This window comes from Durio zibethinus, chromosome 13, assembly GCF_047325235.1.
Source record: "Durio zibethinus cultivar Kanyao isolate XHJ-2024 chromosome 13, ASM4732523v1, whole genome shotgun sequence".
Classification (NCBI taxonomy): domain Eukaryota; kingdom Viridiplantae; phylum Streptophyta; class Magnoliopsida; order Malvales; family Malvaceae; genus Durio; species Durio zibethinus.
In genome coordinates, this window is record NC_143174.1 from 3946506 (window position 1) to 3964556 (window position 18051).

The window sequence follows — 18051 nt, forward strand, 5'->3', positions numbered from 1 at the left end:
AAAAATTAAACTTTTGATTAAAAAATGTATCATCATTCACATTCTTTTTTAGCATTATATCTTTTTGTTTTAATATGAAAACCTTACAACTATAACCTTGAAAAGAAAAGATTAATTATCAATTATTTTTCATAGTAAAATATTTAAGAACATTAATCCAAAACTAATATAAAAAGAAAAAAAAATCAAATAATCATAATTAAGATTAATCTAATAATTCTAACTTGAATAATTAAGGAAAACATATTTACAAAAATATAATACTAAATAAAAAAAATACAAGAACATGTCACAAAAAATAATAATACTTACAGAGTTATAATTTTATAAAATTTTATAAAATTTTATAATTTTATAATTTTAATACTAAATATTAAATGATCAACCTAAGCTATTTACGTGTGTTGTGTCAACATAACTCAGTAATATTAAGCCGGACTAGGCAACTAGCCCAACATGCTATTCGTATTGTTGCAATTTGAGGTAATTAAAGAGAATTTTGAATCGACTTGAAGAGAAAATATAGTTTATGAATCTCTTGTCGTTTCAAAAAGTATGTTATTTTTGTATATTAAAATAATTTTGATATGATAATTTCAATATAAGATTTTAAACTTTAAAGATATATCAATGGTGAAGGTACATATAAAGACGCTTAACCATCGGCGCGACCCAAGCAAAGCTTCAGACCTCGGCCGTAACAAAATACCACAGCCGGTTAATGATGAGGTCAGGAATCTAGCGAATATCCACATTCAAGTCGTCGTTTCCGAGAAACATAAGACATATACATCCTTTTCTGTTCAAACTAAAGATTTGCCCTTTGCCCTCCTATCATCAAAATATCCTTTTCTGATCTCTTTCTTTAAAATTATATATATTAATACTCTAATGAACTGTCTTCCAAGTACTTACTCATTCACATTTTGCTCCTTTCCAATTCTTATTGCTTTGCATGCTTTTACAGGTTCTTTGCCTAACCATGCTCAAAAGATCATGAATTGTTTTTCATGTTGTTAAATGCAAATTTCAAGCTTAAAGATTCGAAAAATGAGCTGATTATTAGATAATGTTTGATTTATATATAATTAATTAGTCAGTTTGGTTATTATATATATTTATTAATTAGTTCTATTTTCTGTTTGGTTGAAGGGAGACAATGAAAAACAATGGAAAGCTTGAAGGGAAAAGGTTAGCTCTTAGTACTTCACAGGTTCAATTTAACTGTAATGATTCTCTGAATAACATTATTGTAATTGCATTGGTTTGATGGGGTTATAGCAGATATGCAGTAGTCACAGGAGCAAATAAAGGCATAGGACTTGAGATTGCACGGCAACTTGCAACCCAAGGCCTCACAGTCGTGTTAACAGCCAGGAATGAGAATAGAGGAAAGGAAGCAACATCAAAGCTTCAGGAATTAGGCTTGTTGAATTTAGTTTTCCATCAGCTCGATGTACTGGATCCGATTAGCATCCAATCGTTGGCCAAAATCCTAAGAGAAATGTTTGGACGGCTTGATATCTTGGTAAGAAATGATTTCGTTGGTTGCTAATTTTTCTTCTTTCAGCTCAACTGATATACAAATGAAATCTTACGAGATTTGTGAAGGTCAAAAAGACACAATGGTTTTTTTCTTTCTCAAAATTTTCAACAAACAATCATAGATATTTTGATCATTTATACCAATCTGATTTGATATGATCAAGACACTTTAATTTGATCTTATCTTAATTATTTTTTTTTATTCTCTCAACTTATTTATAAATATAAAGATTTAGGTATTATGAAATCAGATTCATTTAATTGATTTTTTTTATTTTTTTTATATTTTTTTATTTTTTTTATCTGATTTTTATTGACTTACGTGTTAAAATACAAATATAAAAAATACTTTTTATCTTTATCTTTAACCGTTCTTTCCTTTTATGTTTATGAAAATATCCTCAAATCGAAGCTCGATAACAAAAGCATTTTTTTCAAAAGTTTCAAGAGTTTCATGTAAATGAAGTAAGTTAATATATTTTTCTAGAAGCTTACCAAAATTAATCAGAGGATCATATGTAATATCTTCACAGGTCAATAATGCAGGTGCAAGTGAGGTAACAGTTGATCTAGATGGCCTAAAAGCCTTAAACATAGATCCTACAACATGGGTAAGCTAGCCAAACCTTAAAATAAATGAGCCATGAATCAGGTAGAGGAATGCTTTATGAACTAATTGTTGATGCAGCTCTCTGGTAAGGCAGCCAAGATGGTTCAAGGTTTGCTTAAGCAAACATATGAGGGTGCAGAACAATGCTTAAAGACTAATTACTATGGTGCAAAGAAAGTAACAGAAGCTCTCCTTCCACTCTTGCTGCTTTCCCCTTCGGGTGCGAGAATTGTTAACATCTCCTCTCTCCGAGGCGAACTAAAGGTACATTGACCCTTCCATATAGAATTTATAAACCGGTACTGCATCAAATATTTATTACATTATTTATTATTAATAAAAAAAACACGAACTGCACATTTGACCAAGAATTTGATAATAAACTTAATTTTCGTTAATTTATATTTGTTTATTAAATTCAATAAATAATCACAAATAATATTTTACCGTTTGTTAATTATACAAATATAATAAAATTTATTTATATTTAATTTATTTATATTTGATAATATAAATTAATAATATTTGACAAATAATTTATGAAAATATTAGATTTTGTTTAATGATCGATTATGAATAATATTTCAAAATTTATTCATTAACGAATAAATCACAAACATAAGAAAACTCATTCTTATTCGATTTTTTTACATTCTTACTATCTTTTATTTACGAAACACTTGTCTAACAGAAAATTTTTCTGAATGCAGAGGATACCAAGCGAGTGCATTAGAAATCAACTTAGTGACGTAGAGAATCTGAGTGAAGAGAAGTTGGATGCTTTAATGCAAACTTTTTTCAACGACTTTAAAGACAATGAAATTGAAGCCAATGGATGGCCCCTAATGCTGCCAGCTTATAGCATTTCCAAGGCCGCCCTCAATGCCTACACGAGAATTATTGCCAGAAAGTACCCTAAAATGTGCATAAATTGTGTTCATCCTGGATTTGTTAAGACCGACCTGAATTTTCACACAGGGCTCATGAGTGCGGAAGAAGGAGCTAAAGGTCCTGTTATGTGTGCTCTTATACCTGATGGGGGCCCAACAGGATGTTACTTTGATCAGACCCAAGTAGCAGAATTTTGACTCAATTGGCGATGGCCGAACATATCCTTAATTACTTACGTGTCCCAAACTACAAAATTAGTTTGATCCTCAAATAAATTAAATTATTAAAGTTTGCTAAATAGATACTACTATTTTTAAAAGTTTAAAATTTTGTTCAAATAAGTAATTTGTGAAAACTTTTGATAAAATTTTCCCTTGTCATACACGAATTCTACCTTCTAATTCTAGAAATTGATCCGATTTTTAAGCTTACTAATAGAGCCTACTAACTGTAAAAATTTATTTATTATATATACATAAATAAATAAATATATATATATATTTTGGGTACGGGACAAGAAGGGTGCTGTATATTATCTGTCTTTGTACTTTTACTCGTTAGATACTTTAAATCACATATTTTTGTTTTTTTTTTCAAATTTAATATTCGTATTTATTTTTATTTGAATTAAAATAAGACTTCTTATAAAGTTTGGATAAATTTTTATTTAAAAACCATTAATCCAACTACTCATAAAAAAAAAAAATTATCATCAATTTGTTACATATTATATCTATGCCATTTATGAGTTTTTTTTTTTTATATTATATTTAAACCATATTATCAAACAAATGCCATAGCATTTTACGAGAGCAACAGATAACTGCCATCCACATCAACACTTTTTGATTAAACTGTGATGATTTTTCATATGAATGAATTAAAGGTGTAATTGAACAAGTCGGATCAATGCAATACAAAACTCGATCACGATAATTCAAGTCTTTATTTTATTTCTATATGTTGGTTTTGGACAAGTGCAAGTTGGTTGTTGAGCGAGAAAAATATCAGAGCTTTGTGATCTAAATTGCCTTTTGATGGGGCATCTCATCTCCCTTTAAAACATGCGTTCAGTAAATTCTGCAGAATCTTCACCACAAACAGTGAAGACTTTGACCGACAATTATATGATCCGTTGACTGAAAATTGTGTTTTTAATTTCAATAATCAAATTTAATATTTCATTTTAAAATACATATGATAAATTATCCACAATAATAGAAAGAAGCAAATGAAGTTTGTTATTGGAATTCTCTATATAACATATTAAGGCAAGAATTGAATTCTATAAGAATGTGATTAATCATTACATTAAGAACGTGACAAAAGCCTATATTGCCTTCAAAATCCACACTATCCTGTGTCGGTGCTCGTAAAATTTTATAAAATCAATCATTTCCTCTGCCCAAACCCTCACCCACCTTCTTAATTGTAGGAAAAAAAAAAAATAATGAAATCCAGGCAATGCTACATGGTATAATGAATTCACAGCTCCTCTTTACAACTAGCTCTAACAGCCCCCTTTCTCCCTCCCACCCACCCACCCCATTTCTCCTGTTTTGAAGCTACAAAATCGAAAGAAAAAAATATGACTATCAGCAAAGTCTTGTTATATCAAGAAAATTAAAAAACGTGTGCCAGGATATCACATTCCTATGTTAAATTTGGGCAGCACAAGAAACTGGGGTGAGAAGGGAAACTCTGTCCAGCCAAATTGCGATGCTTGCAGTATGTCCATTTTTGTGTAGCTTCCGTCATCAAAATATTCTCATCTCTTCTCTTGCAAACGTAATCAAGAAAGAAAAGCAGGATTATAGTTTAGCTAATCGTCATCCTCTGCTATCAAAACAAATGAAAAAGGTTTGAACTTGTAGCCATCACCATGGTAGAATTTATTTTGAAATTCCACCCAGTGAAGACGCAAGGCATGAAGGAATGCGCTAAGAGTCTCCATCATGAGTAGTATGAAAGCAGTTGCAAAGGCAAAAACTGCTAGCCCAACAAATCGAATGACAATGTTGTCATACCTGTAATAATCATTATTCATGAAGTCATACACAAGCATTATATAAGAGAATAGTGAATGCTTATACACATTAAGAACATGAAAACATGCCACGTATGTAATAGCATATTGGCTGGATTAATCTAGCTTCTACTATTCTTAACTGAAAATTATGCACAATGTATTCTAGTTTCAATGCCAAAAAAAAGTATTGTTCATATAACATTAACATACTGACCAATGCTTCAACAAGAGAATTTATTTTTAAGTTATTCAGCTCGAACTCAAGAACCATGTGTTATGATATGTTTAACCGGCTTGTCTAAGTGGCAATCAATCTAGGAAACGGTTGAAATTTGTTATATCACACAAGAAACAACTACAGTATACTAATTCTTGTCATTTTTATGGCCTGTGCAGTGGTTTAGTTTCATTGTCATGCATCTAACACTTAAACATATAAACCATAAACTAAGAAGAGAGCATTAACGGATGGGAAGAAGTTGGATTATACACAAGACTAGCATGCACCATGTAGAACATTAAAAGGAACTCACCCCCAGGCAAGTAGTAGGACTTTCTCGTAGAAAACAGTCGATAATTCAGAGTGTGCCAAGCTGTAATGTATTTGAAGCAGACATTAGCTAAACATTTATTTAAGAGACGGTGGAAAACATTCAAACTGATAAAATCATAGGTGTACCTTAAAGCCCAAAGTCGAAGATATGATGCTGTGTTAGAGACAGCACCTAGAACAAACTCAATGGAGTGTATCATTTGGTGCACAAAGACCTCACTAAAGTTGAACTCCTCATGATGCAGCCGTGCAGAATCAGGTTCTACATCAAGATCAAACTCAGAGGTGCCAAGCATGCCATAGGTGCGACCTTGAAATCTCTAAAAGTTATTGAAGGAAAAAGATTAAATAACTAACAAGGCATTCATGTGAACTCTTCTAAATTTGTTCTAATAATTGAAAAGAAAAATCTACTATTATACTAGACAACAATAGAAAAGGGGCCTAGAATATAATCCAAAGTGTTCCGCATTTCAGATAATATCACAACAATTACTTTCAAACAAGTTTCTTGAGTAATTAAATGCTTAGCTCTTCAAAGTCATTGGAATAACAACTTACTTCCCACATAAGAAAGAGCATTTGAGATCAAGAAAGAATATGGATTGCTGACTACTATGCTTTTATATTTCCTCTTTATAGTGAAATTGGAAACAACAAAAGGTCTAGTAGTGCAATAACTAAGCACAAAAAGCATTCAAAAACAATTCAAATGTGCAAAAAAGTAGTCAGAGAATTTTTAGTTGTTATCATGCAGCCCTATGTTAGAAGCACTTCATAATACCTTGCAAAAGAGGAAGGACCAGAAAAGCCAGTTATATAACAGAACATCCATATACTACTAAACAATTAATGGGTTCCAATGGTTATACATCCAATTTAAAAACAAGGTACTCTGTCACCCACAACTCCACATCATAGCTTCATATGTACCACTTACCAAAGTAAGTAGACGTAAGAGTTTTTCAAATCATTTCTTGTCCATAAACTAAAGTTTTTAGTTCTAATTTATAACTCTATTAACGTTGGGCTGGATGCTTTCACACACAGGAAAACATTGTCGCAATCCAAATACTTAGCACATTATTTTCATAAGGAATGGGCATGCCCCACACAGATGAAAATGCTTACACCAGGATGATCTGATTACCATGCATAGACACATAATTCTTAGCACTCTTTCACGTTTAAACCTTTATCTAGAGGAGAAGCTAACTCTTGAGAAATAACAAAATATTTTGAGGACCAGAAGATAAGTCAACAAGATTCACATGACATATCAGCCATTCAATTAGACAATCTGGTTGGCTAATTTTAAAGGTTTTCCTTTTTTAACACAATGAATTCTTCAAAATATACTGAATTCAAATGCTAAGTACAATAAACAGTAAATGTTAGCCATAGAAACTAAAAAAATTAGCAAAATAGCTTTAAGAAAGCAACAAGCAAGAAAGGTCAACAACATAGTACCTCAGAATGAAGCTTCTTCAAAATAAAAGGTTTAGGAAAGAGCATCCATGGAACCGCAACTAATGCCAGAAGCAATAATACAATCTGCACAAGTTAAGCAACAACAGACTGCTGTGAAGATGAAACACAACAATGCAAACAACAGTCTGCAACAGTAGCCAGAAGACAGAAAATCATACCTGAAGTGGCCTCTGGCCCCAAAATAACTCGTTATCACCAAGATCATCAGTGGGACTCAAAAACATATAGATCACCACATGATAAAGGTCCGCTTGAGAACCAGTGCACCACTTAATTATAATGAGAAGTGAAAGATACCCAAAAAGGGAGTTAAGAAATATCATCTGTGGCACAAACTGATACCTATGACAAGATGCAAAGTGCACTTTCATCACTTAAAGAAGGCAAGTGAAAAACAGGGTATAAATCAGAGGAAGAAAAACACACCTAACATCCAGGGAGTTGTGAAAAAAACGTGCATTGAAATAACTTAATAGAATTCCTAGGTTCATTTGGGCCACACCCAGCAAAATTGACATCTTCATTTTAAGAGAGTTCAGAAAAGGCAACTCTGAACGACTTCCACGCCAGCTTGGATCCACACCAAATGGGTACGGATCACGAAATTTGATTAAACCAGCAGAGTGTGCATCACTGACCAAAACAAACATAACAGCGAAGTAACAACATTAGTTGAAGAAAAAGAATACTCTTATCTTAGTATATGAGAAATTGTTAGTCTGCCTGACTATCGCAAGTCTAAACCTCTAACCTTAGCTCAAAACCAATGCTTTAAGCTACTAGATGGAAACTAAGCTAGTCTCCCTTTGTTAACACGTAAAATACAACTAAGATAGATGCACGTAAACAAGAAATACTAATTTAAGGTTGATCAATGCCTTTAAAAAACATGAAACTCACCTGATTGATCTATTATCTGATAAAAATAAAGTTTTATTTAAAAGAAGATCTACAGAGGTTGATTCAATGGTGCAGCACCACACATAATAAAGTCCAATTCTCTTTCAACTGCAGTGCAAAGATGGCTGCAAATACTATGTACCCAGTATATACTTACATAAAAGAAAGAAATATAAAGTAATTGAGAAATCAAAACCAGAAAATATATTAAATCCACAATAGCAGTTAAGGAAATTAAAAAGAAGGTGCTTCTGAGAAAATTATAGGACAGAGGATGACATCAGATGAAAACAGCACTTTTTATCTTTCTAGTAAACACTGGGTAATGAGATTCTACTTTATTTAGAGATCTTAAGTAGTAATGCAAACCTGCAGGTAGCATCTCGGCATTTGTAAGCAGAACCGCCAAATATGTGAAAGGGAACAGAGAAGAATTCATTGTAAATCAACCCACAATAAACTGAAAAAAGTGACATTAGAAGGAGTACATAGCGCCCCCCAAACAGCATCTCCATAAAGCTTCCAAGTTTCTGTAAGTTATCAAATGTGTAATTACAAAAATTACATGCTACAAATAAATCTACCCAGGGCTAGAAGTCACACAAGCACCACACACATTTTGCAGCAAAATCATAGAGAATGAAATGTTATCATATCAAGAAATATAGATCACAGAGAGCATGTACATATATAACTTCTCAATCGATTGAAGCATGCCAACAGAATAAGACAAAAAAAAGAAGATATAATTGTCACACTATCAAGTCCATATCCATTCCAATGTCATTTCTCACTTTGAATCAGATGCTTTTCTTTAACTGAAAAGTAAAATAAAATCTTATTTTCTGTTCTCCTAAGAACCTAGACCTAACAGGATCCTTGAAAGGGGTAGTTTGACTAATGAGGGGAAAATGATATCTTGCAAGATCAGTCACACCAATATAGAAAAGAGGAAGACATCAGAACGTGGAAAATCCATTTAGAAGATACTCATAAACTTGTATTTCAGATTTTTAACCAATCAGACCAGTTTCTGCAGTATTAATGTTGTAATGGGTCAACTCAACCATTCAAAACATCACTGAAGTAGGAATTATATTTAACTAAAATAAAATGCAATCCCATGTCAGTGTTAAAGCCTTGCTTAACAGTTCCAATAAGAACGATGTCCTGTCCAGTATTCCTACTATAACCATAACAGTTTCTGTATTATGCACATATGATGTTAGCCTGCTAGGTTCAACTCTATATAGATATGTTTGCAGACATGCCTGAGTGTTGAGCCTGCTTTCTCGAGCTATGAGGACCAACGCTCCCAATAACAAGCATATTCCATGACCCCAATCACCAAACATCACCGCAAAAAGAAACGGAAAAGTAATAACGGTGTAAACTGCAGGATTTGCCTCCTGATATCTAGCAACACTGCAAAAAGTTCTCACGTTAGTATTCCGATAGGTTATATAGGTAACAAGTAAAAACATCACCACTAAACATATAAACAGCTTATCCTGAAGTCACTATGATTCATTTAATTGATCAAGAACACATAAACAGGCTGTTAGAATATGGATGAGATAGTTCAACTTTGACATTTAGTGTCATAACATAAATCTTCTAACAACTAGCAAAACTGTTGGTAAGTAAATCATGTTGACCAGGAAACAGAAGGTGACATCCCCCATTACCATCTAAAACATAAACCATCTATATACTTGAAAGTTTGTACTCAGGTATAGATGAATACAACAAGATTCTTAATAGTGGACAACCATCCTATTTAAAGTGAGTAGTTTACATTTTTCTCAAATCTATCAACAGAAAGCATGCCAGCCATAAGTTAAAGCAGCATAGCATCATTCTAGAACTCACCCATATGCATCAACAATCTCCTGATATGCATTTGTGAAATGGTTTGTTCTGAAATATGTAGGAGGTGATTCCACAGCATCCATCACATGAAAAATTATACCTACTTGTGAATTGCTATCAAATGTTGCCCGTTGCAGTGCTTCTTGAATCTGTCAGGCATAAAAACCTATTTCCTCAATTCTAAGGCTACAATGTTGTAAAAGAAGATCAAGAGGACACAGAAAAAACTGAGAAATGTTAGTTACACAGAATTTAGAATGATGATGCACAATAAGATACCTGAGCTTTTGCAAATATAGGGCACCATCCCTCCCCAACGAGACATTTCTTTGTAACATCAAAATTCAACATATTCAGCGTATCATATACGGCTTTCTCCCTTCGTACCTGGTTTGAAAGAAATAAAATCACAAGGGTCTTAGTTGATTACATCATAGCATCATACATACCATACTTATGGGATTTCATATGCTAGTTTAGATATTTTCCACATTGTGATGTTCATTGCTCCATCAAAGGCAACAAATATATGAGATAAGGTACATTCACTAGATGTGGCGAATACCTGGTTTAAAAGAAATAAAATCACAAGGGTCCTAGTTGATTATATCATAGCATCACACATACCATACTTGTGGGATTTTCAAATGCTATTTTAGATATTTTCCACGTTGTGATGTTCATTGTTCCAGCAAAGGCAACAAATATACAAGACAAGGTACATTCACTAGATGGATCTTACCATGCTCATCCATTGTTGTAGATGGTATCCAATTGAAGTCAGAGCTTTATTTCGGTGGCGCATACCAGCATCCAATGTGGTTTCCAATTCAGAAAGACGTGACAAGACCTGTGACCAAAAACCAAAACTTTTAACCAGAAGAATACAGATTTCCATCGAAACTCCAACTAATAACAAACATGCAAAGACATATTGATAGACAAGGGAGGAAGATAAAACAGAGCCAAATTGAATCAAAGTTTGTATTTACTATTGTATATTCCAGAATAAAAATTTTCAAAAAGCAAAATTATAACTGTTAGGTCATCTCATCAAAGTACCAAGAGCATGCCATTTTACGCGTGGTTTTGAAGATCAAATGAACATTAACAGATTTGTATTTAATTCAAAACACAATTCAATTAGTATAATAGGCACAAGCCATATAAATGGCAATCTACACACTTGTGCTTCAAATTTTCAAGTGGAAAAATAAAATAGTTAACCTCCATGACCCTGCACTTACTTCTCTAGTTATTTGCCTTTGTTTACTAATGTCTTCAGGAACAGGATAGCAATTAGCTCCAAATGCTTCGCAAATTTTCAAAATCTTTGTCCTTGCCTGTTCCCCAGAGAAAAAAACTACAAATACAGTTTTCTCAACCTGCAAAGGTGAACCAGAAAAAAAAAATTGTAGAGTTGCTTTCTTTCTTTCTTTTTTTTTTTTTTTGTAAAATTGTAACGTAGCTTTCAATACTGCAACAACCTAGTTATCAGAAAGCAATTCCATAAACATCTTTGGATGTAGACAGGACAGAGATAGAATGAAACAAAAAACAGTGAAAATTTCCAAATGAAAAGATAACTGAAAGTAAGATTTAGCAACATAATGATAGTGATGAGTAGGAAAATAAACCATCTCAGCAGATACAGGATCCATGATTTCTTCACCAGCCGATGACTGATAGAAAAGCATGTTGCCTCTAGTAGCACGAAATAACATCCTCTCAAATCTAAGAGCCTTGGATTTACAAATAATTCCACTGATGAATCTCAACCCAGATTGGTCAGCAGGCCTCATTTCCTGTACAGTGAATAAGCATAGAGTACATGGAACCAAAGAAATAGGTTTGCAAAAAAAAAAAGTAATTCAATAACAGGATAAAAAAAATACCTGTTCAAGTAATGATGATGTCTCAACATAATCATCATTAGAGTACACATTCTCACTTAATTCCCTTTCCTCAGCAACTGCATGATTATTACTTGAGACAAGAAAACCACCTGCCTAGAATTTGAGCAATATGTAAGAGAAGGCATTCAATATTCAACATAAACATTTGGGCACAAAGGTTTTACAGCCCAACTCTTCCCAAAAATGTAGCATCCAAAATGTAAACTGACAACAGTTAACATGGATTTTATAAGGTTACACATCAAAACCACTAACAAAAATATGAACTTGATACAAAATTTACAGGAACTAATATCTAAACTGTGGGCTAAAAACAATGGCTTCAAGAAATCAACCAAATGGTGGAATAATTAAGATTAGAAGGAATTTAAGTAAAGAAAGTAAAACCCTCAAATTACTGTGCAGTGAATATGGGAAAGAAATTGATCAACAAATGCAATAAAAGGTCCCTAGAACATAAATATAAATATGTAACTGAAAGAAATGAGACAAGAAATTCACCTTTTGCAAAACCATCTTGAACTCCAAAAGCTCATTGTATGTTTGTCGAAGTTTTTCACTGTTGGAGTTCATTTCAATTAGTTCATGCTCATGCTCAGCTAGTTGTATCTGAAATTGTAACAAGCACAAAAAATGATACACATTTGATATCAGAGAAGACCACTAATACTTAAATTAACTATAATTGAGTTCAATAAACTTACTTTCTCTAACTGCTGGAATAACAAAAAAAAAAAAAAATCCTCAATGCAAGTCAGAGAGGGAAAGGAATGATTATTTAGTGGGAGTAGAGCAAATGTACCTCTAATTCCTCCAATTCTACATCTGGCTCTACAACAGGGAGTACTGAAGATAGTAGACCAGCTTTACTAATTTGATCTTTGAAAAAGCGTAGCTTTCTTGACATTTCTCCACAACGCTTCACCTGTTAAGACCTCTCAGAAATTAAAATGACTTCAATATTTGGTAATCAGCAACTGTAGTTAATGTCATTCTAGAAAAGAGACAAAATCAGAAATGAAGTTTAGACATCAATGAGACATGATTAGCAATTTCCTTCCATCTTAGTAAAAATTGAACATAAGCCCATACCAATCACATTCTATTTCTTGTCATTTGAAAACCAAAAGTTGTTCTCTTTAAGAGATTTTAACACAAGCATAACAAAATTAACATTCCACAAAAGCAAAGTAGATATGATGTCAGAATGCATCACTTATCACAGTGTCAGCTTAGTGAAAGGTGCCAACTAGCTTAGCTAGAAAAGTCATTGGCTGCAACATCAAGAACTAGGGACAAATCCAGCCTTCACCATGGATGGGGAGGTTAACTGAAAGGAAGGGACGGGCCAGTCTCAATGGTACATCCCAGCCACTGGAGATAACAAAAATGTTGCCTTACTGGTTTTCTCTTCTCGTGATTATAAGGAAAAGAATTTAGAAATCAAAATTGACGCTATGAACAAAATAGTAGCACAATCAGTTTATTCATCCTGACCATTCACTGATATAACAAACTCTTCCATAAAGCAGAAAGGCTACTTTCTTTATAGGAAGCAACCATTTACAGGTCAAACCATCTCACACTAATCAAGATGAACTATTATACACATGACTTTATACAGAAACAACTCAATCAATCAATTGCTTTATTTAAGATGCACCCAAATCCATTCATCCAGCCACTCAAGGATTTGGAGTAGCCATTTCCACTATTCTTGCCAAGGAACAATGTAAAGGGAGTAAAGATACTCCTTTGCGTTTGTTTTGGTTTAGAGTAATGGCTTGTTCCTTCACTCTTCAGAGGCAAGCTATTTTCCCTTCTCCCTTATGGACTACGAGGACCCTGGGATTTAGGACTCTTATAAAGAAGGATTATTGGCCTACTGCTGCCTTACCACTTGCTTGACACTAGCAGTACAGGCTTACCTATTGCTTACAAACCACTTTCTTTACTTGCTTACTTCCTTGCTTGCCTGGAGAGAAAGAATCTTAGAAAGAAAGAAAGAAAGGATCCCATACTCAGTACAAGGAAGGGAAAGACTTAGTAAAAGACCAAAGACTGGCTTCCTTGTACCTACTAACCTAACCATATGCTCACCAGACATCAACCCCTGCTTTTACTTTGCTGCATTTTCCACTTGTATGAAATTCCTGTCTCTCAAGAGTAAAAGGGCTACAAACCTCGCTAATCCAACAAGACTTCTTTGTGATTAGCTTATGAAAGTAGAAGAAGGAGTTCCCGCATACCATACTCTAAGAGCTCCCTAGTCTCACTCTCAGTAGGTAAACCCCACTCCCAGTTGTGCACTCATTCCCTTCAGAGAAGACATTGGGCAAGGATAGGTTTCCATATTTTCTGATTCCACTTGCCCGGATCCAGCCAGGTTTTATTGGTCATGCCCCCTTCCCAAAAGCATGCGGTAACTAAGATAAAAGAAATGGGCCAGTATATTCTTTGATTCACTCAAATACTAAACTGTACATACAATCACTTACACAAGGAAATAATATGTAAAGAATTGGCAGATTCTCTTATTTCAACTGACCTTGCACAGTTATTAAATAATACTTGATCTCCAGATCATTAAAATTCATATTTAACAATTGAGAACTAGGCCACACATATAGCACAAATAAATTAAGGCTTAAGTAGATACCTGATTAACAAATGTTCGTTGGAAAGGACTTTTCTCAGCGTTTAGCTGCCACAGTGGAGACAGAAATATATAACCATTAGCATAAGGCCCTTTTTACCAGAATAAGGAGATGAAGATAAACAGTTTTAACACCTTTTAAAGAAAAAAAAATAGCCAACCATCTATCAGAATAGGTATGCTGAGAGCACAAAACTAAAACCCACTCAGGACTTTAGAGATATTCAAAATCATTAGACATTTGGACATATTTTCATTCCCAAGATAAATCCCTTGCTATCAGAGCACCTAGTTCCATGAGAAACTATCTATTTCTTTTTGGAACTGAATAGATAGCATAAGATCTAATGCAATACTATGCAAAATCCAGAAAATGGGTTATTTCCAAATTATGGTTTCAATAGAGCAGAACCTTTCAGGTGGCAATGCAGTCCCACCCTTTAGGCCCTGGGCGGCAAGTTTGAATCATCTCCCAGTTATCACCTAGATACATTCTCCTACACTCATCCTTACATGCACGAAACCAGGATATTCTAATTGCAGAACTGATATACATATTTCTTAAAGAACTTTTTCAGTATTGACAACTGATTCATAATAGAAGCATTTATTCCAGCAAAAGTAACAAATTTTTGCATCTCATGCCAAATTAGTATAAAATCAGCAAAAAGACTTCCTTTTATTCACCTGGATTATAACCAACTCAGTTAATAGTGATTATATTTAGGTTAGCATGGTCCCAACTCTTAAAAACCCTCAATCCTAGATGATAGTAAAAAGGGTATCTTTAACAATGAACATTTAATGGTCATTATCAATATTTGGGATAAAATTGCAGAATAAAAAGTTTACCCTGCATGCATAATAAAATCAAAATAACTTTAATAAAAAAGTTGATAGAAAGTAATTTTAAATCCCAAACCAAACTTCCAGCTAATACTGCTGTTCTAATTAAGTTAGTATAACACCCACTAAAAAGCTGAGTCATTATCTATTCACAGTCCCTCAAAATTTGGCACAAAATTGCTCCTCTAAATAATTCAACTAACCCTATAACACTTGCGAACTTAAGACTTGTACTAATACACCCATCAAAAGCTAATTATATTTTCTATTTCCAAATAGAGCAAGCTCATTGCAAATATTAAATGTCACTTTCCTTTATAGTGAAACTTAAAGCAAGGCCGAAAATTATACAGCATTACCTACGAAAGCATAAAGTACAACCTTCTTCAATAAGTTCAAAGCCAAGTCCTAAATACGCTCAAATTCCAAAATCTATCCAACAAAACCAGAAACTACCGTGTAATTATCAGAAACAAGAACTCCTTAATCAGAAAATCGTTACTAGTATAACTTCCTTGCTCTGAGTGTAGAGCCACTCGTATCTAACTAGATACAGCAATTCCAACACTTCTCAAATCAAACAGAGGGCTGAAACACGAAATTAATTCAGCCAAGACATCACATCCTCATCAAATTCAACCATCAAAATAAAACCGAACTAATGATCATATTCACACCGACTTCAACAAATTTTCCAATTGCAAGAATACAATAGCAATTAAAAAGTCGAATAACAAACTCTTCCACTTCAATTGAACATAAAATTCAACTACTTAAAAAGTGAAATTCCAATTCTAGTTAATGCCAAACAAACAAATCAAAATCCTAGATTCTCCTTTGCAAGAATTATTCAAGAAACGCTTAAAACTAATGCAAAGTGAGTAAAAAAAGAGAATCGGATCTGAGTATAGAAAGACATACATCACGGAACTGGAGAAGACCCAGTTCACCGAGATAAGAAACGGCTCGGTGAGCGGACTCAACGGGAATAATGAGTTGAACAAGCGTCATTTTCTCCGACCGCATCAGATTCATCGGCGGCAAGTTATCTATGAACCTCTCCATTCTTTCCATTTTTTCTCTCTCTTTCTGAAGAATCAAACGGAAATAAATGAAATTTGGATCTGAGTTTTCAGATCTGAGACAATTTTTATTATTATTTTTTCTTTTTGGGATCTACGAGAGACCGAGTGCGTTTGCTTTCAGTTTCCCCGTCGCAACTGTCATTGAAATTTCGGAATTCTCAGAATCGGGAAATTCGATTTTCTATTTTTCAAGTGGAATTAAATAAAAATACAAAAAAAAACTTTTTTAGGCCAGTCCAGCAAGGACAATGCTGGCTGGGCCCAGTAAAGCAATTGAATTTTGTGATGGTTCATATGGTGATTTGATTAAACCCAATTATGATGTTTAATTAAGTTGCTTTGGTTTTTATCAAAAACAACTTGGTTCCATTCTTCATTTATGCGTTAATTTAACAATTTTATATATGATAAAAAATAGTATAAAAATATAAAAATTAATTGATTTAAAATTTTAATAAAAATTATATATTTTTATAAAAATAAAAAATAAATTTTATATTTTCATTTCTATATAAAATAAAATATTTTATTTTTTACACATATTTATCACAAAATAAATATGATATAAATACATAATTTTCAAATTTAAAGATGTTTATAATTGAATTTAAACCAAATTAATCGATTGAAGTAATTTTATTTAGTTAATCGGTCGATTATTGAATTAATTTAATTGGTTATCAAAAATAATTTTAAAAAAACTTCAATTTTTAATTAATTCAGTTTAAAAATTGAATTAATTAAAATTTAAATCAAAATATTATAAAATTTATATATAAAACTAAAAATATATGAAATTATCGATTTCATTTCAAATTATTAGAGTTTTTAATTTAATATTTTAATATTTTAATATTTTAATTAGATAATTTTATTTAATTTATTTTACATATTAAAAAATAATAATTTAAAATATAATTTAACTTAATATATTTTATTACTCGATTAATTAAAAAAATTAATTAAATCGATCAAATTAATTTCTATCAATAAACTTTTTAAATTAAAAAATTCAATTCGATTAATAAAAATAAAAAAATAATTCGATTCAAAATTAATTAAATCAATCAAACAAACATTTTTAGTCTAAGTCTACTATAACACAAATATGATACATAAATTGTTAGTATTTATATGTATTATTGACTTAATCTAACCTTTAAAATACATATTGTATTTAAAAATATATATATTTGAGTAATTTTCTAATGAGTTATTGTCTTGATTTAGTATATCAAATTAATTTTATAATATTAAGTATAAATAACGCTTTTGATTTAGTTTCAAATTAAGTGATACCAACTAAAACGTGCATGTGGTTTTTTTAAAGTAAACTAAAATGAGTATGCGTTATCTTTTAAACTTATTTATAAAGTTAAAAAAACTTAATGAAAACTTAACCATCATTGTATTGGATAATTATTAATAATGGATGGTAGGAACGACAATCATTGATAATGCACAATAGGAATGACAATCACAACAGATATCTTTTTTTTTTTTCATCAAGTAGAGTTTCCATTATATAATTATTATGCAGACTAAAATTACACCATCACTTGGGAAATTTGTTTTTGTTTTGTTTTTTTTTTTCATTTTTAATACATTTACGATTATTTAATATTAAAATAAATTTAATTCAACATGAAATTTTAAA

General features: G+C 32.2%; 2 protein-coding genes across 5 annotated transcripts; one reads left to right on the forward strand and one right to left on the reverse strand.

Moving 5' to 3' along the window:
- Nucleotides 1-1159: 1159 nt before the first annotated feature.
- LOC111304393 (short-chain dehydrogenase/reductase 1-like) lies at nucleotides 1160-3329 on the forward strand. The gene is made up of 5 exons (XM_089742458.1): nucleotides 1160-1191; nucleotides 1285-1528; nucleotides 2079-2156; nucleotides 2234-2419; nucleotides 2866-3329. Exons 1-5 carry the CDS (start codon nucleotides 1160-1162, stop codon nucleotides 3241-3243), a joined length of 918 nt encoding a protein of 305 aa, XP_089598584.1. The 3' UTR covers nucleotides 3244-3329.
- A 974-nt stretch (nucleotides 3330-4303) lies between these two features.
- Nucleotides 4304-16572, reverse strand: LOC111303864 (V-type proton ATPase subunit a1-like). Of its 4 annotated transcripts, XM_089742710.1 has the most exons (18): nucleotides 16231-16572; nucleotides 14467-14511; nucleotides 12610-12732; nucleotides 12309-12416; nucleotides 11787-11900; nucleotides 11529-11696; nucleotides 11139-11276; nucleotides 10634-10741; nucleotides 10171-10278; nucleotides 9892-10040; nucleotides 9291-9444; nucleotides 8389-8549; nucleotides 7546-7752; nucleotides 7278-7461; nucleotides 7099-7182; nucleotides 5755-5948; nucleotides 5609-5668; nucleotides 4304-5073 (listed from the first exon to the last, which is right to left on the reverse strand). In XM_089742710.1, the coding sequence occupies exons 1-18, from the start codon at nucleotides 16381-16383 to the stop codon at nucleotides 4869-4871; spliced, it is 2463 nt and encodes an 820-aa protein (XP_089598836.1). In that variant the 5' UTR covers nucleotides 16384-16572; the 3' UTR covers nucleotides 4304-4868. The 4 variants fall into 4 exon arrangements, with proteins under 4 accessions (XP_089598836.1, XP_022756074.2, XP_089598837.1 ...); XM_022900339.2 differs by lacking the exon at nucleotides 11139-11276; XM_089742711.1 differs by lacking the exon at nucleotides 14467-14511 and having other exon boundaries at nucleotides 16231-16529.
- Between the last annotated feature and the right edge of the window lie 1479 nt (nucleotides 16573-18051).